Raw genomic sequence first — 26,493 nt, forward strand, 5'->3', positions numbered from 1 at the left:
TTGATATCAATAATTTATATCCTTGGAATGGCAATAAGCAAGCCGTATTGACTTTTATTCATTCGCAGGATACGTATACTTGATATCAGCAATTCAGTTTTCACTAGTTGAAATGTAAATCCTTTATATCAACAATTTAATTGTCACAATGTTCATTTCTGATATCAACAATTGGGATGGTCATTTCTGATATCTAAAATGGCTTTCTTACTAGGAACAATCACATTCATGATATCAGAAATGAACATTTTCACTAATGACAATTAAATTGTTGATATCAAGAATAAATGTATGTACTAGTAGTAACCAGGGGATTACTGATATCAAAAACAAAACAAAAATTCTAGTAAGAATTGCCTTTCTGAAATCTGAATTTGAACTATTAAGAAATCAATTTCTGATATTAACAATTAAATTTGAATGGCAGTCTATGGTGACATTTAACTAGTGAAAATACAATTACAGATATCAACAATTAAAATTAGTATTAGTTGAAATGTAATTCCTTATATCAAGAATTAGCATTTTAACTAGTGAAAATATAATTGTTGATATCAAGAATTAACATTGTTACTAGTGGAAAGTAATTGCAGATATCAAAAATTGCAATTGTTACTAATAGATATCTGATTCCTGATATCAAGAATAAACATTTTAACTAGTAAAAATTGAATTGTTGATATCAAGAATTCATATCCTGAGAGTGAAAAAAAGTAATAACGGCTTGCCATACTCGTCACCGCCCTCGCGTCGACTTGGCCAATCAACTCGCACTGGCCTGGCGTGACGTCAGCCACCAGCTAGCTCGCGGAACAAAAGCCGTCTGGGTGCTCGGCTTCTCTTCGCCGGATGCGACCGAGAAAACGCGTGCCTCTTCGTTTTTAGCTTCTAAGTTTGTTTTAAAGAAATCCCCCAGTGTTATACATACACGTATACAGTCTTAAATACAAATCTCGACACTTGCGGTAAGTGTTTTTGTCTGCGCTGGAGCTCCGAGGGATTCTCGCGAGAGTAAGTAGAGCAGCGCGTGGCTGGTTTGTTTGTGTTTGTGCTTTAGATTGTTTCAAAGCAGCTGAAGCCGCAGGACAGTATTGGGTCGTATTGAGATTGTGCGGTCTGGTTCTAGACCATGTTATACATGATTTTATGATGAAAATATTCAGCCACTTTATCCCCTCAACATGCAGGAAACATATCTGGCCTTATACACATTTAAAACGCATTGTTTCTCGTGCACAAATGTTTATGCGTGTTTAACGGTTTTTCTGGGGGAAAGAAAATGAACAAACGTTGTCTGTCAGGCAATGCATATGAAATAGTATGTTTTGAAAATAGGTTTGTGTGTCATCTTCAGTGTTTACGTGCAAAGGTCACAGTGGAAAGAGGTACAGAGATAATCTAATCACAGGTTTTTCTTTCCTGTACCCTCTATTTGTCTCCGTTTCGGAATATTGTGAAATGCATGAACTAATCAGAGGTGATCAGTGAGGGGGAGACTATTAAAAGCTTCTGATTTCATCTTTTGTGTATGTCAGCAGTGATTCAGATACTGAATGATGTTGTTTCCTAGTTTGGGGCCGTTGTCACTTCTGCAAAGTTCTTTCCATTCCCTTTGTCTCATCTGTTTTTGTCTTTAAAATCCTGCCCACTTCCTGTTACCTATGGAATTTGCATATGTTCGTTATTCATTGTGGATACCTTACTCAACCCTTATGCAAACAAGCTCTAAGAAGTGTGTGTGTACATGTGTTTGTTTGAGTTTAAACAAAGGATTCGAGCATGTCCTTTTAATGATCAAAAGGATAGTTTATCAAATAAAGACTTGACACATGTCTATCAAAATCAGCATCACACTTTTAAATGAATAATAAAATGTTTATAATGTAATCTTCTACTCCTCCTCATGTCACTATAAACCTGTATGACTTTCTTTATTCTGTGCAACACAAGGAGAAGTTTTGAAAGCGTTAACACTGTATTTTCTTACTGACCACTTGATCTGACTTTGAATTTAGTCATAAAGGGTTTGATGATGCTGTTCTGTCGTTTTGCTTAAAAGAGTTGAAAGCTGTTGGAAGAAACTGTCATTAGTTTTCTGCGTTGTGACGTTTGCACTTTTCTTGACTAGCACATTTATTATTGATGTTATATTTATTTAATTTTATTTAAGCATTTTACATTTAATATTTATAATAGTAAAATTGTTGTCAGGAAGCCAGATTAAAGGGTTAGTTCACCCGAGAATGAAAATTTGTCCATCTTCTATTCACCCTCGAAGCATCCTAGGTGTATGTGACTTTCTCTTTTTTTTTAGAATAATCCAATCAAAGTTATATTAAAAATTCTCCTCGCTCTTCCAAGGCTTTCAGTGGGGGTAAGCGGGTGTTTGTGGTTAACCGTTCAGAAGACATGAAATAAAGTGCGTGCATCTGTAATAAACATCCCTCAAAAGACTCCAGGGGGTGAAAAAATGCCATAGCGAATCCATGCGTTTTTGTAAGATAAATATCCAGATTTCAAATGTAATAAACCCTTTTTTCTTCTGCTGATTGTTGGGAACCGGAGGACTTGCAGGCTGAAGATGGAAGATGTATGCGTTGCATGCGCGACTGGGAAATGAAGGAGCAAAGGAAACAAAGTTTCCTTTCTTTATCAAAGGAAAACTAGTCTCCTCTTGGCTTATTTGGAAATCCTCCGATGCTTCTCTTTACAAATCCTTGTTTTGTGCCTAAATTCGTGACCAGAGTTTAGTTTTCTTCTCTCTCCGTGCTCGTCACTAACCACACAGCGCTGATGTACTACAACATCCACCTACACGTCTTCCGGTTCCCAACAGTCAGCAGAAGTGAGAAAAAAAAGTGTTTATTACATTTATTAGCTGTGTGAGGGATGTTTTATTACAGATGCACGCACTTTATTTCACGTCTTCTGAACTGTTGACCACAAAAACCTGCTTACCCCAATTGAAAAGCTTGGAAGAGCAAAGTTGACTTGATTATTCTGAAAAAAGAAAGGTCACATACACCTAGGATGCTTCAAGGGTAAACTAAACCTTTAATAAAAATAATATTTTCTATTATCTTTAAATTTTGTTATTGTGATATATGTATTGCTTTAAAATGAATTTATGTATTTATTTATAATAAAAGGCTTTATTTTCATTGTGAAATCCACAGTCAATATTTTGGGGTTGAAATATGATCCAGAATTTTTTTTACTATTATAATTTTTTTGGACATGCATTGTGTAATTCATCCACCTTTTTAAATTGAAGTGTTTGTTCACCTGGGCTTGTGTTATTGTTAATGGAGACAGTCTTTTACTGTCATATGCAGTAATGTTTAAATACAGCAACTTTCACTCTTAATAGTGAGAAATCAGTCGACTCTTACTTTCACCTGCTGCTGTTACAGTTTTGATCGTCCACTCAACCGAATCGCCTCCTGAAAAGGCTACTTTTAATTTTCTTAGCTTCTTTCTTCTGCTGTAAACTCCATTGGTGTTGATTTCTCCTTCCAGCTGAGGTCAAGCTCAAACACACTTTTTGAGCATGCTCAGTAGGAGAGAGGGAAGCAGGAAGTATCCAGTAGCTACTGTTTCCTCTTCCTCTTTCTTTCATCTCATTCTATTTTCAACTTTTTTTATGGATCATGCAAAGATGTGTTCTCTGGAATGGGGTTAAATGGAGGACAAGGTCGTAACGGAAAAACACACACACACACAAAAAACTTCTTGCTTAATTCTTTAGGGGTCTTCATTGACCTGATGTTGAACTCTGTCTGACCTTTGAACTTTATTGTGACTGGCTGTGAAAGTCATTGACCACATGTGGTGCTCTTGTATATGTAGTTTTAACATCTAAAGTTACTAAATCAGTGCTATGCAGAAAAAGGCAGCAGGATTTGGGTAAAAATGTGTTTGTGAATTGTTTGCATGTTTCTTTATTGATTTATAGATTGATTAAAATAAATGCAATTGCTATTTTAGAGTGGAATTGTAAAACAAGTTAAAGTTTTTTTTTTTTTCACAATTTGTTCAAAGTTTTGTGATATATCAATGGATAATAAGAATAGTATTAATATCATTAAATATATTTGGTATTATTGCGAAGTATAATAATAATAATAATAATAATAATAATAATAATAATAATAATTAGTATTAAATAAGACAAGAAATATTAGCCTGCTATTGTAATGTTACTGTAAAATAAAATTGCTAACAATTTTTTCACTGTACAGCATTTACAATATATAATATGGCATAATTTCCTTTTATTCAAATTTCAAAGCATCATTTTTTTATGTTTTTCATTTTGAAAGATGCAGCTGATTTATTTATTTAAACACACAGCCATATTATGATTTTGGTGTTATTTTCATGCAGTGTACCCCTCGGTGCACAGTATAATACAACTTTCTTCACTAATACAACATTTTTATTGTGTTTGACTCACAATGACTTTTTATTGTATACGACTGCTTTTAAGCACAGAGTTTATTTTTTGTATTTCATAGCATTTTAAGCTTTCTTGTTTTTGGTACTGACATGCATTAGAGAGAAAACGCTTATTATTTATGGAATAAATAAGAATTCATGCATTTGCATTATTTATTTGAGTTACAATTTATTTAAAGTTGGGATGGGATCTGTCATGAAGGATCAAGGCTGCACTCAAATCTGTGTCAGTGATCTATAAACCTGTAGATCTTTAATTTTCTTGTCTTTCATATTATTATATTAAAAAACAATCTATGTGTTTAATGAATGATGCAGGTGTGACAGATGGAGGGTGTCCTGTAGTCAGGTTTGACCAGTGGAGTGTCCACTAAGATGTGCTCGACTGCTCACTCTTACCTGCTGACTAGCCAGTGGGTCGATGTTTGCCTTATGAAAGTGAATCACAAACTGTATTTGTGGGGATTTTAGGTACACGGCTTGCTCGGGACACATTTTGCTAACACATTTTAACATAACAAACATTGTTTGTGCACAAAAAAAGAAAATGAATAAGGAAACTCCTAGCTTAGACAAAAATGGAAAATGATAACCTTATTTTTCCGCGTTGTGTGTGTGTGTGTGCTGACCGATGAAATTCTCACTTCCTGGTTCTGTCTGGGCACAGGTAGTGTTTCTCCTAACAGAACTCTTCTTTGTCTCTGTGCAGGAGTCGGAGGCCTGATAAAAGTCATCCGGCTGACGTGGATCCTCCTTCAGTCCTGCAGTGATCCGGAAGGTGAGTGTTTGCTCAGTTATTCACACTTACACCACAGTTTATTCCAGTGAATCACCGTCGTCAGGAGGGAGTAGAGAGAGAGCGAGCAGTGGAAAGTCATGTGTTTGGTGCCTGTGGAGGGAGGAGAGCGGCTTTGGAATCGCTCCACTGTGAACTGCTTTACCCCTTCATTTCTCTTTCATTTTCTCTCGCTTCTCCTGCTCTGTGCTGACACAGAGGCAGCAATGCCTGGAGGGTAAGCTCAGACTTTGTTCTTGTGTGTGTGTGTTGTCTTCTGTTAGTTGTGCGGAGATGTTTATATGATAAAATCGCTTATTCTTCATATAGCTCTCATTACTATGCTCATAGTTAATGATCCGAACGCACTTCTAGAACTTAGTATTGAGCTTTAGTAACTCACGCTGCACTGTTTGTGCTCCACACATGAATGATTCCTCAAGTAATGTCTTGTTGAGGAGAGGTGTGCTGTTACTTTTCTAAGCCGTTGGATTTGTTTGTTTATAAATGGATTCATTTTTTTGCTGTGCTAGTTTGTAGGACTGGCCAAACATTTAGTAATTTGTATACCAATATTATAATAATAACTATATATTTGTTGTTGATAATATTGGTTAAATTATTTGTATATCAATATCACAACCACAATAATAATAATATTAATAATTAATTCTAATCATTATTGTTATTAAAATAAAAACAATAATTAGTACAACCAAGTTGTAGTTGTAATAAATTAAAAACATAAAGATATAAGAAAATAGAGTAAAAAAATTGAGTAAAGAAAAATAAAAATAAAAATAACAGTATTTATTTGCTGTTGTTTATTATTTATATTCATAGTGCAATACATTTATTTATTAAATTATTAAAATTATATATATATCCCTGTTACAACCACAATAATAATAATAATAATAATAATAAGCTTAATTTTAATATTAATTGTAATTTTTATTATAATTAAAATAAAATTAGTAGGAGTAATAACAAATACAAATGTTTAATACAAATAAAGTTTAAAAAAAAGTAACAAATTAAGAAAATTAATAATAGTAATAAAAATACTTTATTTTACAATGCAAATGTAAAATTTCAATACAGACATTTATGGCAGTTCTAATTTCTTAATATTTAAATGTTCAAGTCACTATCATAATAAAATGAACAATTCTTTTTTTCATTATCTTTAATTTAAAAACATTAACTTTGCATCCCCTTGCGATGACATCTCATCTTTTCTGTTTACTAGCACTCCTTTTATAAACTTGCATGTTTAGTTGCTGCATTTTGGGCGACATTTATGACTTTTGATTTTCATAGAAATAACAGTTTTCTTTTCTCATCACTTCCTTCAGTTCTGTATTTAATCTTGCTCTCTTAGTTTATTAAGATGTAAGTGTGTTTGTTTGGTTTAGACCAGTCCAGCTCATTTCCTGACAAGGGTTTGGCTCCTGGGATCTCTGTTCAGTAACAGGAGGAAATATTCACTTCCCATCCACATGCTCTTTTGAAACCGCAGTCTTCTCGGTTTCAGGAGAGATCTTGTCAGTCTCCTGAAAGAGTGTGAGTGCAAGCGGCTCCTTCAGATGGTGTGAAAACTCATCTTTACTAGTCTGGAGAAGTGTCTCCTTAGTGAAGTGCCCACTGATTTTCTTTAAATTTTCAACTTCACTTTGCCTTTTCATATTTTAAGCCAGAAGCCATACTGGGTCGAACTAAGTTTTGATCTAAATTATTATTTTTTTATTATTAAAAGTATTGCATTATATTTTCAAATCTGTTATACTGCATAAATTATTCATATTGATATAAATAAAAAGATTTGAGATGAATGCTTTCACTCTTACGGAGTCATTTCCATAAGCCCTGTTTTATTTTTATTTATTTTATTATGTAAAGAAATTTTTAAAATATAGCTTATATAATATAAATTATAGAATCTGAAATATTGGGACTCATAACTTTTTTTTATCCAATTTGACAGTAAAGACTTTTATAAAGTTACAAAAGATTTCTAGTTCAAATAAATGCTGAATAAACTTTGTTCATCAAAGAATCGTGAAAAAAGTTTCATTACCACCCCAAAAATATTAAGCTTCGATCACAGAAATAAATTACATTTTAAAATATATTCAAATAGAAGACAGCTATTTTAAATTGTAATGATGTTTCATAATATTATAATTTTTACTTTGATTTCATTCAAATAAATGTAGCCTTGTTGAACAGAACAAACTTCTCTCGACAAACATTCAAAACACTTTTGAACAGTAGTGTATTATCGAAAATGTCGTATTAAAAAAAAGTAAAAAAAAAATACTTAAGTAGCTTATGCTAATTTTGTGCTTCTTTTTATCCCTGTTCTGTGTGAACAGGGATGAAATAAGCCCTTCCTCTGTTGTTTATTGACATGTCAGGAATCTTGAAATCGTTGTGTGTGAGAGTTCAAGGGAGAGTCCAAGTGAACTCAGAATTGACACACCTAGTCTGCGACGTGTTTGATTAAAGTGCAGCAATACAAAACAAAACACCATGTCTTGTTTCTAAAGTCACAACATGCTTCCTCACTCTCTTTTGTTTTACTCTGCAGTGCCGCCCACTCCGCTCTGGACGACTTCTCGCGTATGGGACCGTGCCGTCTCTTCTGATTGGCTGCTGCTCTCTGGTCCGTCCCGCTCATGAGGTAACCCCGGCTGTGGTTGTTGATGCCCGTGGCTGGGCCGTGATGGGGCAGAGGGTGTCAGGTGTGGTGAAATCTGCCGATGAGCCGGAGACGAGCGAGCTGGCGTATCCGCCGGTGTGTGCGTCGCTCCGTAGCCGCGGTATCCCGTTACCCGCCCGTCTGGAGCTGCTGTTGGACATGCCGCCGGCGGGACAGGAAATCCAGCATCAGCACGCCTGGAACCCAGACGACCGCTCGCTCAACCTCTTCATCAAAGACGACGACCGGCTCACCTTCCACCGTCACCCGGTGGCCCAAAGCACGGACTGCGTGCGGGGGAAAGTAGGATTTACCCGCGGTTTGCATGCTTGGACTCTGCGCTGGCCTGTACGGCAGCGCGGCACACATGCCATAGTTGGGGTCGCGACTTCTTCGGCTCCCTTGCGAGCCGGTGGATATTCCGCGCTAGTCGGTAGCGATGCTGAATCCTGGGGTTGGGACTTGGGACGAGGTCGACTTTACCACGACAGGAAGAGCCGGACCGGCCCGGCGCCGGCGTACCCGGAGTTTATCGAAGACGAGGAGGATGAAGGGACGTTCTCGGTGCCAGAAGAGATTCTGGTAGTTCTGGACATGGACGAGGGAACGCTGGGATTTTGCGCCGACGGGAAATACTTGGGCGTAGCGTTTCGCGGGCTGAAAGGGAAGAGGCTGTACCCAATCGTCAGCGCCGTGTGGGGTCACTGCGAGGTCACCATGACCTATGTCAACGGATTAGACCGTAAGTATCATTTTCAGGTTTTGCTGCCTTTGTTTTCACTCCTTTTCTCATGTTTTCCATAATTACCATCCTTGGGCACTGCTCTGGGTGTGTTCACACTAGGATGGGTTAAAAGCAGAGCACATATTCTGAGTATCGGTCACCATACTTGGCCTCACATCACTTCACTTCAATGTGCTGATTTCCATCCAGCTCTTTAGAGATGCTCGTCATAGCTTTGCTTTTGCGTCACGATGAGAGTAATTGCGCAACCCCTTGTAGTAGCTAGGAACAACATGTTTTTATGTTCAACAGATTTAGTGCTTATCTGCAAAAGCAGTTTTTAGAAATTATGCACCTATGAAATTATTCCCATATTTTTGGCATGATGCACACAAGCATATTCCAAACTTCTCTGAAAAGGCAATGCAGGCATGGTTGCAACACCGACCATGAATTTACCAAAATAAGTAGCATTTTATTATATTTTTCTTCTCCCAAAAGCCCACTTATAATTGACCTAAATAGGATTGAATATGTAAGTCACACCTAATTTATAACATTCACTTGCTGTGTTGCAGGATGGTTTCACTAACATCATTTTTTATTCTTTTGGCCAGTATACACTACAGATAAAGTGTTTGGGGTTGGTGTACTGTTTGTCTGTGTGTGTGTGTGTGTATGTGTGTATATATGTATGTTTTTGTCTTAATAATAAATGAGTATTATGACATATTATTACAATTAAAAGGAACTGTTTTCTATTTGATTATTTTAAAATTGAGCACTTTATTTGCCCCTCTCTGATGAATTGATAATTGTATTCCTCAATTTTAAGTCCCTTTGGATAAAAGCATCTGCTAAATGTAATATAAATGTAAAATTTAATTTATTCCTGTGATCAAAGCTGAATTTTCAGCATCATTACTCCAGTCCTCAGTGTCACAATGATCCTTCAGAAATCTTTCTGATATGCTGATTTTCTTATTATTATCAAAGTTACCACAAGAGCGAAGGTTTTTGCTGCTTAATATTGTTCTGTAAACAATAACCTACTTTGTTCAGTTTTACAGAACAGCATTTATGTGAAACAGAAACCTTATGTAGCATTATAAATGTCTTTCCAGTCACTTTTGAACAATTTAATGCATCCCTCCTGAATAAAAGTATTTTCTTAAGTCATACTGACCCCAAACTTTCAACAGATAGTGTTTATAGTCCGTTCTCAAGTTCCACTAATGCTTCACAATGATTTGTTAGGTTTTCAACACTATATTTAAAAAGTAAAACAAATGTTATTCAAGCTGATTTCTCCCCTTTCTACATTCCTTCTATATATAACTTGCCTCTCTTGTGATTGGCTTTTTTTAATGATTCTTTTGCATCTTCACAACCTAAATCATTCAGCTTATCTAGAATCAGTGCTGGTCTTTGAAGTCCTAATGAGTGTTTTCACATGATCTCTTGAGGTCTTTGACCCTTGACCCTAACTGATGTCTGCTCTGTCCTGCAGCTGAACCTCTGCCCCTTAAGGAGCTGTGCAGAAGGGCGGCACGACAGGCTTTGGGACGCCACCGAATCCATCACATCCAGTCTCTGCCACTGCCTCAGACGCTCAAGAACTACCTACAGTACCAATGAGAGACGCACACAGCCAAAAATCACCTGCATTCACTGGAAATGCACTCAGAAATGATCTGCAGGGCTGTAGAGGCTTTGTGCTGTGCACAGACTTTAATGAAGTGTCGTAGGCAAGGACAGATTCGACCAGCCGGACCACAAGTATCTGGTTTTATACATGCTTATGATGTGACTAATGAGAAGGTGTTTGCATTTGTGAGTGAGAATGACTCAAGTTCGTGTCTTCCATGGAAATCATTTTATTAAGAGCTGATGATTTTGCTTTTTCCTTCACTTTTATCTAAACACAGAGGACCTAGTTTTCTGGACATAAATCCAACATAATTATATTAGACTATTGCATTAAATTCCAGAAAAACTGGTTCTTATTCTTTCACTAGTCTTAACTAACACACATCCTCAGTGCCTGAGATCTTTTAAAATCTTTTTTCCGTTTATTATGAGTTTATTATTTGGTTTGTGATCATGACGAAGCTGATTAAATCAGTTTCAGGTGTTTTTAAGTGTATAAACGCTGATTTTTACAGATTTGATTTTTATATGAAATGGATGCTTGTCTTTTTCACGGATCAATCGGGAACCCGCAAGACAGCAGACGTGACATTTGTTCTTTTGTGACCTTTGCAATGTGAATAAAAATACAACTCCAAATCCAAACCCTGTCTTCTCTTTTACTTTTGTAGTCTCACTCGGTTTAAAAATCAAATGTTTGACAGATTAAAAAAAAAGTGCATTTTTAGATTAGTTTAGGCTAATGTGGTTTATTTACTAATATGCAAAGTTATTTGTTGTTTATCTTATTGTGTGTGTTTGTGTAGTTTATCTATACCTGTAATGTCACTAGTGGGTCATTTGTAAATTCGAATCTGGAGTGTTTTTTTTCAGATTATTATTATTATCATTTATTATTACTACATACTCCTGTTATGGAACCTGTTTGAGTGGCCTAGTTAGGATCTGAAGTAATACAAAGATATCTTTAAAAATGTATTGTGCAAAGTTTTTTGTATTTCATTTTTTTTTCAATCAGATTGTTTTCTCATACTATTGTTTTTAATATGTGACAATTGCCCCCGTCTGACATTTATGAAAAAAAAATGAGAGAACCGTAATCTGACGTCATGACTGTATCAACAGCGACGCACCACTAGATGTCGCTGTTGTGAAACGCATAGACCTTATGCACGTTCAGAGCGACGCAGCAGAAGTGCCAGCTCGACTTTTATATATTTTATTGTAGTTAAAATTCCAGTATTGCAGCTATGCTAATGAGTGAAATTGAGACAACGCATTTCATAAAACACTTTTTTTGTATTGTACCAAGAAATTGCAGCAGTGACCACAAAAAGGAGCAAATTCTGTTTTGTCGGTAAGATGTACAAACATACAACCCATTCATTCGCAAAACCACTCAACACACAAGAACACTACCATGTTACACAGAAGAGCAAGACTACATTGAAAAGGTGCACGCATGGATTTATAAAAATGAATTCAAGGACGCCAGTTATTATGAGACGAATTTCAGGGTTATTATGATCGAACAGGTCTGAGAGAACACGAGATGCACTGTAGAGGCCTCAAAAAAAGAAGCTTGCTTTAATCAAAAGCCTGAACAGGCGGCTGCTCGAGTTTCTTCTGTGGCTTCACTTTCTCATACCTAAATAACAAATTTGTTATTGTCCTCCAGCGGCTGAGACAGAGAGTGTAAAAAGATCAGACGGGATGCAGGACTTTTATTAGTTTGTCACCTCACACCAAAAACAGTATCACACAGGATCAGTGAAGTCTTTCGAAGTGTTTGCACGTAAAGTCACTTGTACTGCTACAGGTAGAGCGTTGTGCTGTCGAGCGTGTGAATGTGTTTTCATCAGTGTAATGTTGACGTTCCCCATTGCATCCTCGTTTGATGATGTACAAAAGACGTGCTAGTTTCCTCTTCATCGCTGTCTGAGTCAGTACCAGAGATATCGCAGTCCTCTTCCTCGTCGTCTTCCTCTTCCTCCTCAGTCACTTCTTCTGCTGACTGAAGCTCCTGAAAGCTCTAGAATGAATCACATTAATCTGCTGTGATAAATTATTCAAAATAATTTTCCATTTATCTGGTTACTCTCATGCAGTGTTTTTTTTTTAATTAATAACTGTAATGAAAAACTAGACAAGAATGAAGAATCTTAAAGCAACTGTATGTAGTTTTTGTGTATTTTTGCGACTTTGGAGCCCCCTACAGTCAAAGCAGGAGAAGCTCACTGTCGTAAATACATTTCTGTCGTAATTACATTGGATATCTATAGCCTGTTTTTCTTCTACTAAAAAAAGTTATTTTAACTTTTTATCTCACAGTTCTGACTTTTTTTCTCAGAATTGTGATATAAACTCAAAATTGAGATTCAGAGCCACAAGTTTTTTTTTCTCTCATTTGCAAATTTATATCTGACTTTTTTTCCCTTGCATTTCAGTTTTTTTTTATTTCCCTTTTCAGAATTGTGAGATATAAACTCGTAATTGCTAGTTATAAAGTCCAAATTTGAGGTGAAATGTTCTCATAATTGCGAGTTTATATCTCAGAATTCGGAGAAAAAAAAAGTCGTAATAGTGAGAATTAAAACTCCAATTTTCATAGAGAACTGTACACGTTGTTTGGGAAATAGACACAAGTAATATTTGCCTTATTACAAGTTTGTGTACCATCAAAATTATTTTGAAACTTTTGATATTTTAAGGTAAAAAAAAAAAACATACAAACGGTTGCTTTAAACGGGTAGTAGATCTAAAATGTAGTTTATGTCTAAATTTACTTTACATTCTTCCAGGGACACCAAAGACAACATTTATCTCTGAATGTCTAAGCTGTCCATTTCCCTACAATTAATATGACTACAGCTGTAAATTACAGTAAATTACAGATAAATATCAGTCTTTTCCACATGTGTAGCTGTAATACATCTTAAGTGAATATAGTGAATCAAATGGGCTACCTTTTTTTTTTTTTTAGCTTGAAAGCTCCATCCACATTCATTGTAAGGAAAAGAGGAATGTTAACATGCTTCAAATTTGGCTACTGAACATCTTGCTCAGCTGTAATAATCAATATTAATTTGGTTGATTATAGTTCTGCTTTGTCACAGTGTTTTCATATTTTTTCACAGGGTTTTGTGCTGATGAGGACTCCTGCAGTGATGTGTGACTCATTTATAGTTATTTACAAGGAAATTCACTGCAATTGTGAACATTCAGGAAGAAAGTAAGTCATACAGGTTTTTGAAGTGACGTGAATATGAAAATTAACAATTAAAATTAATTACATCTCATTCATCCTTTTTTCGTTAAAAAGCACAAATCAAGGCTAAAGCGAGGCACTTAGTTGGGCCAATTGTAGTGGGGATTTAAAGCTTTTCATTTTGGAAAAAACACATTTAAAATTATATTTAAACATGCAGTATTTGAGATGTCAAGCTGTTTAAATCAATATTTCTCAAGTCATTTGAGGGTTTATGGAGTTCTGTTATTACAACAATGTTGACAACTGGAAAAAGCATTAAACACTTAAAAAATATTTGAAAGAATGGTTCATCCCAAAATGAAAATTCTGTCATCATTTACTCACCATAAGTTTGTTTCATGTTTGACTTTCGCTCTTCAAATCATCTTCTTTTGTGTTCCAGAGAAAGAAGGCGTACAGGTTTGGAACAATAAGATGGTGAGTAAAGGATGACAGAATTTTTTTTTAAGGGTGGACTTTCCCTTTAACACACAAATCATTTAAGTGTTGTGGCCATATGACTGAATCTGTGTATTTTAATGTTTACGGATTGGTGCTAATCACTTCCAATGTAAACGCCTCACTGTAACCTAGATTTTTTAGCATATATATATATATATATTTATATATATAATATATATATATATATAATATATATTTTAAATGTGATTTTCTAACCTTCAAATCTGATTAAAATCTCAAGGATCAACAGAGATCTTGATTGAGGAACGTACAAATTATTGGCAAAATACCAGGCCAATGATCTCTCATATAATTTTGGTGCTTTCATTTCTTATAAACAACAGTGTTTAAATCAGCTCTAGCTGATTGTGTAACTGTTGTACTGCCCTGTCAGCTATAAAGAAAAGTTTTTTTTTACAGACTCGTGCATGCTGGGACAGTTTGACAGGCGTCAACATTCTGCCAGCTTCTTTACATTATGGTGTCTTGTGTTGCTTGAGCATGTAGACGGTTTGTCGTACCTCCAGAGGGTTGACAGTGATGGAGAGAGAGGATCCATCACAGTCCGCTTGTTTCTCTGGCAGCGTGTGAATGTGCTCTTGGTTTTGTGGTTGATTGAGGCAGTAAACATTCATCAGTGCCACCAGCAGGGCGGCGATACACAGCACAATGACTGCAGTAGCAATGGCAGGTACGACTGGAGAAAAACAATAAATTACACACTAAACAGTACACTTTTTATTAACAGCATTTCATTTATAGAATTATTATTGTTCATTGTTAATTTTTCTTCCTTTATAAAATGGGGTTAGTATGATTGTTTTTTCTTAAATCAATTTATTCTGCAATTATGCATTAAATGGATTTAAAATGACAGTAAACCATTTAGAATGTTACAAAAGATTTACATTTAAAATAAATGGGGTTTCTTTTGAACTTTGTTCATCAAAGAATCCTAAAACCCAACTTCACTCACCTGAGCTGTAGCTGTTAGAGTCTATGACTGTGGGATAACTCATTTGCATGTATTTGGGCGGAGCCATTGCATGATTGACATATTCAATAGCTTCCTCACTGTGAAGGATGTTGACCTTGGAGAAAGAGTGATAGAGAGCATCTTAATGTCATAGATCAGAGCCGTGGCAAAGTGCATTTCTTTGTTTGGTTCTCACCTGTAGTGTATACTGATCGCTGATGTAACGTCCGTTGAGCTCAGAACAGGTGAGTCTGAAGGTGCGGACGGAGTCGACAGCCTGACGGCTCTGATAACGCACCTGTCTGATCACCTCTGTGTAGTGAGAGATGGAGTCCACACCTAAAACAGATGTTGAAGATGAAAGTGGTGAGGAAATTGTGTTTGAGGGTGACAGAAGTAAGTTGTGGAGTTTGTTTTTACCATATATGGACATGCCGGTGCTAGAGTTGGTGTATTCCAGGTGTTTGCCCAATAAGGCGCTGTGGTGCAGTCCCAGACTCTCTAGCCCCGCCTTTAACTCCTCCCCCAACACCATGATGTCACAGTAGTCCAGATTATGTATGATTTCCTTAAATGCACCTGACCCGTGATCTGCAAACATACAAAGATGAAACAAATTTTTAATGAATAATAATATTAAAGAAACCTTTCTTTCTCTGTTATAATTCACACAGTTTTCAGAAATATAATATCCATGAAATATATGCAATATAATAGCCATGAGCTGTCTGGACTACTTTTATGATTTTTTTTTTTTATTACGCATTTTCAGCACTTTTATAATCTTTAATATATCACTTCAAAAGACCTATCCAGATTACCTCTATTCTGATCATGTATCAGAGTAGTTCATATAAAGCAGGACCAGTTTAATTTTTATAAATTTATATTACCGTTTAAAGTTTTGGGGTTGGTAAGATTTTTTCAAATAAATTATTTAAAAAAAAAGAAAAATTTTATTGGAAGAACACATAAAGTACAGTAATACAATAATGTTATTAATTATAAATTTTGAAATAACCCTAAATAATATTTTGAAGATGAATTTATTTCTGTGATGTAGAGCTGAATTTTCAGCATCATTACTCCAGTCTTCAGTGTCACATGATCTTCAGAAATCATTCTCATATGTTGATTTGCTGCTCAAGAAACAGCATTTTCATATTATCATTGATTATTATCAATGTTGAAAACAGTTGTGTTTCTTCATATTTTTGTGGAAATTGATACTTTGCTGAATAGAAAGTTCAAAACGACAGCATTTATTGGAAATGTATTTACATGTCTTTCAATTTATTGCATCTTTGCTGAATTCAGGTATTTATTTCTTTAAATAAATAAATAAATCCTATTGACTCTAAATTTTTGAATGCTAATGAAATGCTAATGATTTGTCTCATTTAAAGTAAATAAGCCCTCAGAACAATAGAGGGAGTGGCGTTTCAGATTCAGAAAAGCATCCTCATGAAATACTCATGTGTTGTGAGGGTGGAGGGTGCAGTGAGCATCTGTCTTTTATGATTTATTAACATGTTTTTTTTATTTTATTTTTTTTGCATTTACTGTTGTTTCCCACCAAAACAGCATGACACCTGCGGTCTGTCAGTGAATAATGTGCTCTGTGCTGCGTTTGGGGACTTTCTTTGTGGGTTGTTTTCATTAGTAGTGTTTTTGTTGCAGAAATAAGTCACCCAAAAAGGAAAAATCTGTCATCATTTACTCAACTTCATGTCTCTGACTTTTCTTTTGTTCAACACAGAAGGTAAATTTGAGCAGGATGCTTTGGCATAGAATGGATCCTGTCAAGCTACAAAAAATGATGATAAAGCACTCCTAAAAACACAACTTGTGCACTATTTTCTGACAATTTGCTGCAAGTGTTCCCTCTCAGGGTTCTAGTGTCTGTATATTGAATGTGGTGGGTAAAAACAGGCTTGAATAAGCAATACAATATATAACTTCAATTTCAAGTTAGAATGATATGAAGATGAGTAAATAATAATGTTGATCAAATTATCCCGTTAAGAGAAGAAAGGTGATTCGAGAAATGATTCTCCGTACCTGTGTTTGTCTGACCGTCACGTTTTGTTACTGTGCTGATGATATGCAAATCTCTGAACAGGGATAGGCCGAGGGCAAGGTCGGAGGCGGGGACGGTCAGGTGCTCCGCCCCATTGATGGTGATGCGTGGTTCACTAGGCTGCATTACCATGACAACTGCCTCAATGTCAGGGACAGAAATACACACATCTTCTCCGAAACACCTGCAGAGATCACAAACACAACAACACATTCTTTCACTTTTGTGGCTGTTATTTTAGATACAGACACATAAACACACAGGGTCCAAAATGCAACTGCCCTATTGACAATTGCTTCATATATATATATATATATATATATATATATGCATCATTTGGTCATCTTTTTTTAGGTTGAGTTATTTTAGTACATCAATATAAACTAAATAAAAAAAAAATGTTGCCTAACATAACGTTATTTTATTAAAGTTAAAGTAACAAATTGTTCTGTGGTTTTTGCTTTTGTTTTGCTTAACTATAATAACCCTGTAATATTCAGAGCTGGTAAATTGTCTCAGTTCACTTGTCGTTGGCAGGTTGGGCATAAAGTTAATTTTGGGTGCTGCAAACACTCCCTCGGAGGTGAAGACGTCTCCACTTGGATATAAATAATAAGAAGCGTTCGACAGTGATGTGTAGAGTGTAAACAAATGACTTGGAGCTGTTCCCAACTCATTACGGAGACGGCAGCGCTGATAACCTCAAACAAAGAGGAAAACTACGCCTGCAGTGAATTAACAACACTTCAGCTTTCTTGAATCTCACAGTAAATTGGAGTTAATAAGCTTAAAAGCAAAACACAAATGGTGTTTACTAGAATTAATTTACAACTCCAGCGAATTCTCCACTGTGAAGCAGCTCAGAACGACAGGAAGTAGGAAGTCCATTATCCACAAATGAACACAGATCCGCCTTCTCTAATTAAAGATGTTGTTCTTAATCCTGACGCAAACAAAAACTCACATTCATCAACAGACAGGAAACGAATAGAGGAAACCATCTGTGACTGAAGGTTTAGATACGCTGGGGCTTGAAGAGATTCATTAATGTTTAGTTGTGCTGTTTGCTACAAGATACAGTTGGTTTAGACTGAACTTAATCTTTTAGGATCTGTTACGATTGACTGATGACCAAATGATGCATGCTATTTGACATCTTTAGCCTTATGTTTGGATGTTAATTGTTTCTCAGGATGACGTGTGTTGAACACATGCTTGGATTTTCCATGATGACAATCATGCATTCGTATCACAGTGGATGATGAAGGATGAGTTATTCTGCCATTCACTAAACCTGGACGTTTGCCTCACATCTGTTTAAATACGTGAACATATTCCAACATGGCACTGAAGGAGCCAAGTGTAAACTTTGTTCAGTATTGAATATTTAAATTTGCATGATGATTTTCTCCTAGTTTTACATTTATATGCCTTTTTTTTGCTATAATATATTTTTCATTAACAATATTAATTTAATAGTACTGTAAAATGTAATATTTAGCAATATTTTTTATTTAAATATTGGAATATATTGTACGGTATTGCAGTATTTTTTTTTGTAATATTTTTAATTTCAAGATTTGAAGGAAATCCTGAAAACCATTCAATAAGCTGAATAAATGAAAGATATTAGTAAGTGAGTAAATTTCACTTTTGGCCAAAATAATGCTATTTATGATTTTTCTTGCATCATAAATTCACTTGTAGCATTTAAAACAAGATTTTATCTGTTCATAAAACACAAATAATTATCAGCTTATTGTTACTGGCAGAATTATTATAAACAGAATTATAAAGATAATTTTATAGTAATTGCAGTGCATCCCTGATGATTTGACCACACATTTTAATTTAGCTGTTGGGAGAAAAACCATGATTTTTCATATTTTTTTAATCACTGTCTAGCTCCTGTAAATGTTGGAATGACTTCAGGTCACTAATCAAAACAAGTTCTGTCCCCATAGGTCTACAGTCTCGCTTTTCCATGTTTTTATGCCAAGGTGCACGTTTGTCTCTTTGCAAAAGTTTAAATGAAATGTGTAAATTACTTGTAGAAAAACTTTATTTATTATGCAAAACAGAATTCATTTGTGCTTAATATAAGTCTGTGATCAGTAAGTTTTAAGAATGAGAGAAGCTAGAGTTTAATTATATGTCTTATGACAGTAATATAATACTTAATTGCTCTTGATTTTGTGTTTTAGTGTTGTGTGTGTGTTTTTCTTCATGCTAATTCCCTGTTGCTCTTTCTGAAGAAACTCCGCCCACTGGCTGTGCTGCAGCCTCAGAGGGGCGGGTCATAATCCTCTAGGGGCTTATGCATATTCATGATCTGCTTTGAATAATCATGGGGCGCCAGTGGGTGCGTTTCTGTTCCAAGAAAATTCAAATCTCTCTGTTATTCTCTTTCCATTTCCCTGTCTGTACATAAAATTAAACCTCCCTAAGCGTGGAATATGAATGAGATAAGAAGAGAATAAGAGTAAAGGTTACAAGAGGGGTTAGGATTGGTTATAGTATGATTAGGGATTTGAAATAGCCAGCAGCTATAGCTAGCAGAATATATACAAATCTAGTTACAGATACACTCAGTAAAGCTTCTTGTTGACATATGGTTCCATGAAGAACTTTTAATAACCTTCCCAATGATCTTTACAGTGGAAAAAGGTTGCCAGATTGAGGAAACTAGAAGGCGACTAGCGAAAAGTTCATAAGTTGATTTTGTCTATGTTTTAATATTCCTCTTATCATAGAGCTCTTCACATGGATGCTGAGGCTTTTTAGGTCAGGGAGAATCTGTGAAATCTGATCCATTTAATTTGCTGGCTTCCATGGCTGCAATACGCGGTGTTTTCCACTTTCTGGCAACCTGGGGTGTTTTAATACTATTGGGTAAATTGGCAATGGGTGGAACCACACAGACCAAAACAAAAACAGACATTCCGGCACAGAACACACATTTCAAAGTAGAATACATTTAGCATTGTTTTTCAAAGAAACAAGTATGTAAAATTAACGTTTCCTAACATGTTTTTGGAATGTCTTTTATTTAAAGGTGCTTTATGTGATTTTTTTTACTATACTATATGAAACAACGTAATGTCTGGCAGATATTTGGCTGATCAAGCATAACACACTGCATTGAGCAACATCATGAATATAGAGTAAGGTTCAAAGGAGTACATCATACTGTTATCACACCACAATGTCCTTTATCACAAGATGTGTTCACGTACTCGAGCAGAATCTCACAAAAGCATAATAATATTATGGTATTTTTAATTTTAGTACAGTCAAAAAATTCCATGCAGCACCTTTAAATGTAAGAAATGCCAAATAACACATTGACTTAAATGACAAATTAGAAAGACTAAAATTGTATTTTCTTGTAAACCATGCTTCACAATTTTCTTTTTTTACATGCTGTAGGATACGTTTTTTATAACTTTTCCAGCCAGAGTCAAAGCACAGTTACAAATTCTGGGATGCATATCACAACTGTGCCACCAGATATAATGGTTTGATCATTCATATTGCCATATTCCAGAGCTAAAATTCTAGTATAGTATTTCAGAAATGGGATCTCATGAATATTTATGATCTTACTGCACTGCCGTTGAGATCCGGAGGTGACGTGCTCCCTTGGTGGGAAACTGCTGGGAGTTGATGTAAGAAACTTTTCTCAGTGCAGCGTTCATCTGCTCCAGATCCTCTCCCTCCATCACCACCAGAGACTGAGCGGGATTCAGATGAAACTGAGACAGAAAACCATGAGATATTATACTATCAAAGTGTCTATGAGAGTGAGGGTTTGAGGCAGAGATGTGCAAAATTTAGAAATGAAGAAATGTCTGTGAATCTGAATGGCAGAAAGAGAAATTCAACATAGGAATTGCATCATATACATAAATAAGGTTAATAATGCCTATTTTTCAATTTTGAATTTTATTTCTACATTGAAAAATATTGGTGTTGAAAATTTTCACCTAGAAATTGATAGAAAATGTCAGAATGACAAAACATGCAAGTACACTGAATTAATGAAACTTTTAAGCAGAAACATCTTTGTTATATTGGCATTTAGCAACTTTGAAAAAATATATATTTTTACAGTGTAGGTATGTTTTGCTATATACTATAAAAATATTGTCATTTTAACTTTAAACTACTGACAATAATATATTTTTTAATGTATTATTAAATCGATATAAAATTATTTATCAATGTAAATTATTCTCAAATGTATTGAATTTAAATAAGGTCGTAATTTAAATATGTATACATTTCCTTTCTTATTTTTTTGAAAAAGCATAATTTTTCTCTAAAATATTTTAGTGTTTGTTGTTGTGTAGTGTAAATAGGCTATTAAACTATGCAGTCAGTTCAATGTGTCAATGAATTGGTCAAATGAATTGGTAAATTGGTGTCTTTGAATGATTTTATCATTCAGGAAAAGTTTGGATATGCATTGTTCAGTGGCATTTCAGAAATGAATACTGTTTTGTGCATGTTAACAAGTGTTTTTAGGTAATTTAATGCTATTTTTTGGGATAAACTACACTTACAGCAGCTATACGAATTGATTTTCTTAATTCTAATTTAAATTCAAATTCTGCATGTTGCATCACAGCAAAAACGTAACTGTTATTTAAAAGGAATTCTGACTTTGGTTCTGAATGAAGTACAATCCTGCTTTGAGCTTATGAGCGATCAGACCACCTTCTGTCTCTCACTAACACTCTGACTCTCCGTCTGTAAGACCTGCTTTCATTTGATCCTCAAATCTTCCCTAGAGCTTCTACAATACAATAGAACAGAACAGAGGAAGGCAAAGCAGAAAATGGTAAATGTGCGTACAGAAATATCTCTCCTCAAGTCTCGTCTCCTGGCTTTTCTTCATCCTTTCCTCATTCTTTTTCAACAAAATAGTGAGTTTCATCTCTTTTCTATGGTTTTATTCATGGCAAACTTCTTTTCAGAACTAATGCAATGTTACTTACAGTATAAAATTTACCAGAATGCGCAATCGAATCTGTGACCTTGAACTAGTTGAGCTATAGTTGGGCATTGCACATTGGATTTAAGCATAGCTCATTCATTCAGATTTGTAATTACAGTGTTTTATGAAGTTAGCTGAGAATGTGTGTAACCTTTATCCTCCGTCCGAGGCTCTCCAGTGCGGTGATGTCCAGCCCTTCTTTGCAGGCCTGTAAGCAGGAGATGATCTTCTGGCTTTCGATCTTTCCTGGTCGTATCGTCAGTCCAGACAAACTGCCTCTGAAGTACTGTGTAAACTTTGCTTTAGAGACCTCTCCACCTGCAAACAAACACGTCACATGTGATATGATTCCTAAAGAGGTCATATCATGTAGCATTTTATTATTCCATTTTATTAAATCAATTTATAATGTTTCTTGAACCAAAAACAGTCATAATTTAGTTTTTCTGACCTTGTATTAACTGATTCATCGTACTAAATATGTTTTAAAAAAATACTTTTATTTAATAAATATGCATTAAATTGAGAAAAAGTTATATTATAAAAAGTTAATATTATGAATGTCACAAAATATTTCTATTTCAATTAAATGCTGTTCTTTTGAATTTTCTATTCATCTAAGAATTCTGAAAAAAATATCACAGTTCCCACAAAAATATTGAGTACATGTTTCTTGAGCAGCAAATCAGAATATTAGAATGTTTTCTGAAGGATCATGTGACACTGAAGACTGGAGGAATGATGCTGAAAATGCAGATTTGATCACAGAAATAAATTATAATTTAACATGTTTATATATAGTTTAGAGGAGCATACAGATCAAAAACGTTAATTATTAAATTATTGACTTCATGTACTAAAATACCTGGAGCTAAAAGTAAAATCAAATTGATTAAATATTATATAGAAAAAACAAAACAAAACAAAAATAAACCTAAAAGTGACAAAAACACAACATAAAAGATACAAATAAAAACCCATTCAAAATATAAATAACATTTAATAGAATCTTAATGATATTAATATAATGCTAGCTCTTTGAAGAAAAATATTTATATATATTACAGTGTTAAAAATATAGTTCTATCTTCTATAACCAGTGCATAGTAAGTGATGTAAACTGAACAGAATCATGAGAAATCATTAAACTAGACAGGCTCCACAAATCTTAAAAAGAGCAAATATCCAGTCAGGGCTCATTAAATTCTTTCCCACAAAAAAAGATCTTATAAGATATTATCCATCTCACTCTTGTATTACTTTCATTATGAAACAAAGAATCTCAGAGACACTAAGAGAGAGCCCAGGTAGAGGTGTGTTTCCCAGACGCTTCGTTAGCTAACTATGCTCCAAGTCCTATTGAACTCTTTTGGTAATGACAGAACTTGTGACCATAGTTGCTTTTGGGAAACACACGGCAGGTCAAGAGGTCAACTCATTTGTTTTCCCGCAGCTGCGCTTGAGGAAAAGGAAAATAAGTGAAACAGGGATTGCAAAAGAACAGATAATGTGTTTAGTAAAGAGATATTTGTTAATGCTGTGAGATTTCACATTTCTGTTTTCAAGTTATGTGCACACTGACCACACCCACTACACCCACTAGCCACGCCCACTTGTCATTCCTCCCACCTTGCCAGCAGGCTCCTACAGTGAGCTGCACGTGGATCTGAGACGAGTGGATGGGCCAGTCATCTGTCACCAGGTACGGGTCAAAGGTCACGCCGTCCACATATAGAGTCACCACTGGGAAATCAATGCTGATGACGTAATAATGCCACTCCTTATCACAGATCTGAGAGAAAGAGAGAGAAGTTTACAGTATTTTTGCTTTCACTACATCAACTGTTTTCATTTTGTGTTATTTAGTATAATTTATATACCGTTTTAGCTTTATTATTATTATTATTATTTGAAATTGTATTATTATTAATAAGGTTTTATTTTTAGAGTTTTCATTTAGATTTTAGTTTAAGTAATTTTGTTTTGTGGTTTTTTAATTTTTATGAGATTTTGTTACTTTTAAAGATATTAAGGATTAAATTTATTCTCACATGACACGCAGGAAAACTAAATATTTCAAATCAGTTTTTTCAGGTGTTTTATTGTCAAATAATTTACTTATTTTAATCACAACTAGGATTTAATTAATTACATTTTAGTTAGGTCAGAAGTAATCTAAAAGTAATCCAAAAGTAGTCAGAATTACCTAAAATATGTAATCTAGATTAAATGTCATTTGTAATCAGTAACAGATTACAATATGTAATTAAATAAATAAATATATAGAAATTATTTTAGTTTTAGAAATTGTATGCGCTTTTGTCAGTTTTTAAATTTCTTTGTAGTTTTAATTAGTTTATTTATATTATACTTCACCTTAAACTTACTTTATTTCAGTTGTTACAAGGCAACATTTAAAAAGTTGAATTTAAAATAAAGTTGTTTCAGTTTTTTTTATCTAATATTTATATTTTATTTCAGCATTAATTCAATAAAAAAATGACTTTTAATAGTTTTAGATAACAACAGCCATGCTGAAATCACTAGCCCTATATGCTCAGTAGTATAGTTGTAGAGATGCTTGTCTTGGAAAACAAATAGATGTAAAGTTGCGTCTTTGCCATTGTGAGTGTGTTTGTTGATGAGGGAAATGGCTGTGTTTGGCCTGTTTGGACCGTTTCCAGTCAAAAACATGCAGCAGCAGAAGGTTTCTGCTCGCTCTGTCACACACAGTGTGTGTTTGTGTGTCTGGCAGGAGGTCTGGGTCTTAGAGTCTAGTGGAACTGATTGTTACACCCTCAGATGAAACCATCAGACATTTCTCATCTTCACTACATCTTTCCTCCTGCACCTGAAATCTCACCATCAGTCTCACTTCTTCTCACTGTCACACTCTCTCCTAACAAATGGAAGCTTCCCCCTCCGCCCCATGTCCTCCTTTTTCTCTTCCCATAATGCACACAATTTCCCAAAATTTCTCTGAATTGCTTTTTCATTTCAGAGTGTGACCTGCAGAAACAGGACATAGAAGACAATATAAAGAGAGGACAAAATGTGCCCAGGTCTCTTTCTTTCTCAAATATTATTCATTAAATATGATACTTCATGTTTAAGTGTTTATTTTATCTTATAATTATTTATTTATTTTATTTAAACTATAATATGAACATATTTTGTAAGATATACAAAATATACAGCCCCAATCTGCAGATGTCCAGGCCAAAATATTTCCATTTATATATATTACTATATATTAACCAATATATTATTAGCCATATATTAACCTTTCAAAAAACTAGCATCTTTTTAAAATTAATATAATTAACTTCTAAATGTAAATATATACTTAAAAAATAAGCGTAATCATAAATTATGACATATACTACCCTTATGTATGTGTGTATATATATATATATATATATATATATATATATATACATACACACACTTTGCTATTGAAATGTTTTTAATATATTAATAATAACAATAGTAAGATAATTATTATTGGCTGTAATAAAAAAATGTAAATGTATAAAGTAATAATATACATTTTTGCATTACAGTAATGAGAATTATGAAATATGAATATGTCATACTGCAAAAAACATTGATGCACAAAAACAGGCTTTGTTTTCTTAATGCAAAATATGTTTTTGACAGGCTCTGTGAGATTCAGCCAGAGCGAGTGTTATTTTTCTCTATTTTTCTTTAATCAGTTCCTTCTCTCTGAGCACACAGGTCATCTCTGTCTGTTCTTATTATGAATAATTTGATTTCTTTTTCTTTAAATTTCACTGTTATACTCTGGTATTATTCTCTTATTCCGTTCAGTTTTCAGCCTCTCTTCTCTGTCTCTGGTTCTCTGTGTCTCTGAGCAGGCATTGATTTTCTGCAGAGGTGAGTGTGTGCGTGTGTGTGTGTGTGTGTGTGTGTGTGTGAAAATGTGTGTGTGAATGCAAGAATAACTGGGGATAGCAGTTGTGGTGCATGCAATCTAGTGGATCCAGATTTAGTCATTTAATGACTGTTATTTTACATCTAGCACACATTACTGTGATTTTCAGTTTTATAAGCATGCAGAAAACAGATACGTTCCTAGAACTTGTCCATGTTCAGACGTGCTAACAGTGTGTCCACGCGATCCCTGGAGAGCAGAGAGCTTTACTGTGATGTTTTCTCTGTGTGTGTTCAGTAAATGCACAACTCTGAATCGATAGAGGTGGTAAAAGACTTATAGCCGCACTAAGCCAAAGCCCACTTGATCGCAGGGCAATTTATCAAAGACAGAGTGAGTGAGAGAGGCAGAGAGAAACCATTGCAAGTACACTGGGCACTTGAACACTTACTGCTGTGCTACTGTGTGAATCACCTGTTTGTCTTTTTCTTTTTTTCTTTTTTTGCTTTCTATTTTGCAC

General features: G+C 34.7%; 2 protein-coding genes across 4 annotated transcripts in view; one reads left to right on the forward strand and one right to left on the reverse strand.

Moving 5' to 3' along the window:
• The first annotated feature begins 792 nt into the window (after nucleotides 1-792).
• Nucleotides 793-10,956, forward strand: spsb4b (splA/ryanodine receptor domain and SOCS box containing 4b). 3 transcript variants are annotated; one of them, XM_026281714.1, is made up of 5 exons: nucleotides 793-1,011; nucleotides 5,168-5,236; nucleotides 6,652-6,799; nucleotides 7,827-8,679; nucleotides 10,172-10,956. In XM_026281714.1, the coding sequence occupies exons 4-5, from the start codon at nucleotides 7,962-7,964 to the stop codon at nucleotides 10,297-10,299; spliced, it is 846 nt and encodes a 281-aa protein (XP_026137499.1). In that variant the 5' UTR covers nucleotides 793-1,011; nucleotides 5,168-5,236; nucleotides 6,652-6,799; nucleotides 7,827-7,961; the 3' UTR covers nucleotides 10,300-10,956. The 3 variants fall into 3 exon arrangements, with proteins under 3 accessions (XP_026137499.1, XP_026137498.1, XP_026137500.1); XM_026281713.1 differs by lacking the exon at nucleotides 6,652-6,799; XM_026281715.1 differs by lacking the exons at nucleotides 793-1,011; nucleotides 5,168-5,236; nucleotides 6,652-6,799 and adding an exon at nucleotides 5,259-5,471.
• A 634-nt stretch (nucleotides 10,957-11,590) lies between these two features.
• LOC113114730 (calsyntenin-2-like) overlaps nucleotides 11,591-26,493 on the reverse strand; it is a 51,905-nt gene continuing 37,002 nt past the window's right edge. Inside the window, exons 9-17 of the mRNA XM_026281669.1 lie at nucleotides 23,708-23,870; nucleotides 22,230-22,396; nucleotides 20,686-20,834; nucleotides 17,061-17,263; nucleotides 15,420-15,590; nucleotides 15,196-15,338; nucleotides 15,000-15,114; nucleotides 14,545-14,720; nucleotides 11,591-12,343 (exon numbers count right to left, since the gene is read on the reverse strand). Coding sequence (XP_026137454.1) covers nucleotides 12,170-12,343; nucleotides 14,545-14,720; nucleotides 15,000-15,114; nucleotides 15,196-15,338; nucleotides 15,420-15,590; nucleotides 17,061-17,263; nucleotides 20,686-20,834; nucleotides 22,230-22,396; nucleotides 23,708-23,870 — 1,461 coding nt within the window. The 3' untranslated portion in view covers nucleotides 11,591-12,169. The remainder of the gene's footprint in view (nucleotides 12,344-14,544; nucleotides 14,721-14,999; nucleotides 15,115-15,195; nucleotides 15,339-15,419; nucleotides 15,591-17,060; nucleotides 17,264-20,685; nucleotides 20,835-22,229; nucleotides 22,397-23,707; nucleotides 23,871-26,493) is intronic.

Source organism: Carassius auratus, chromosome 15 (genome assembly GCF_003368295.1).
Source record: "Carassius auratus strain Wakin chromosome 15, ASM336829v1, whole genome shotgun sequence".
NCBI lineage: Eukaryota > Metazoa > Chordata > Actinopteri > Cypriniformes > Cyprinidae > Carassius > Carassius auratus.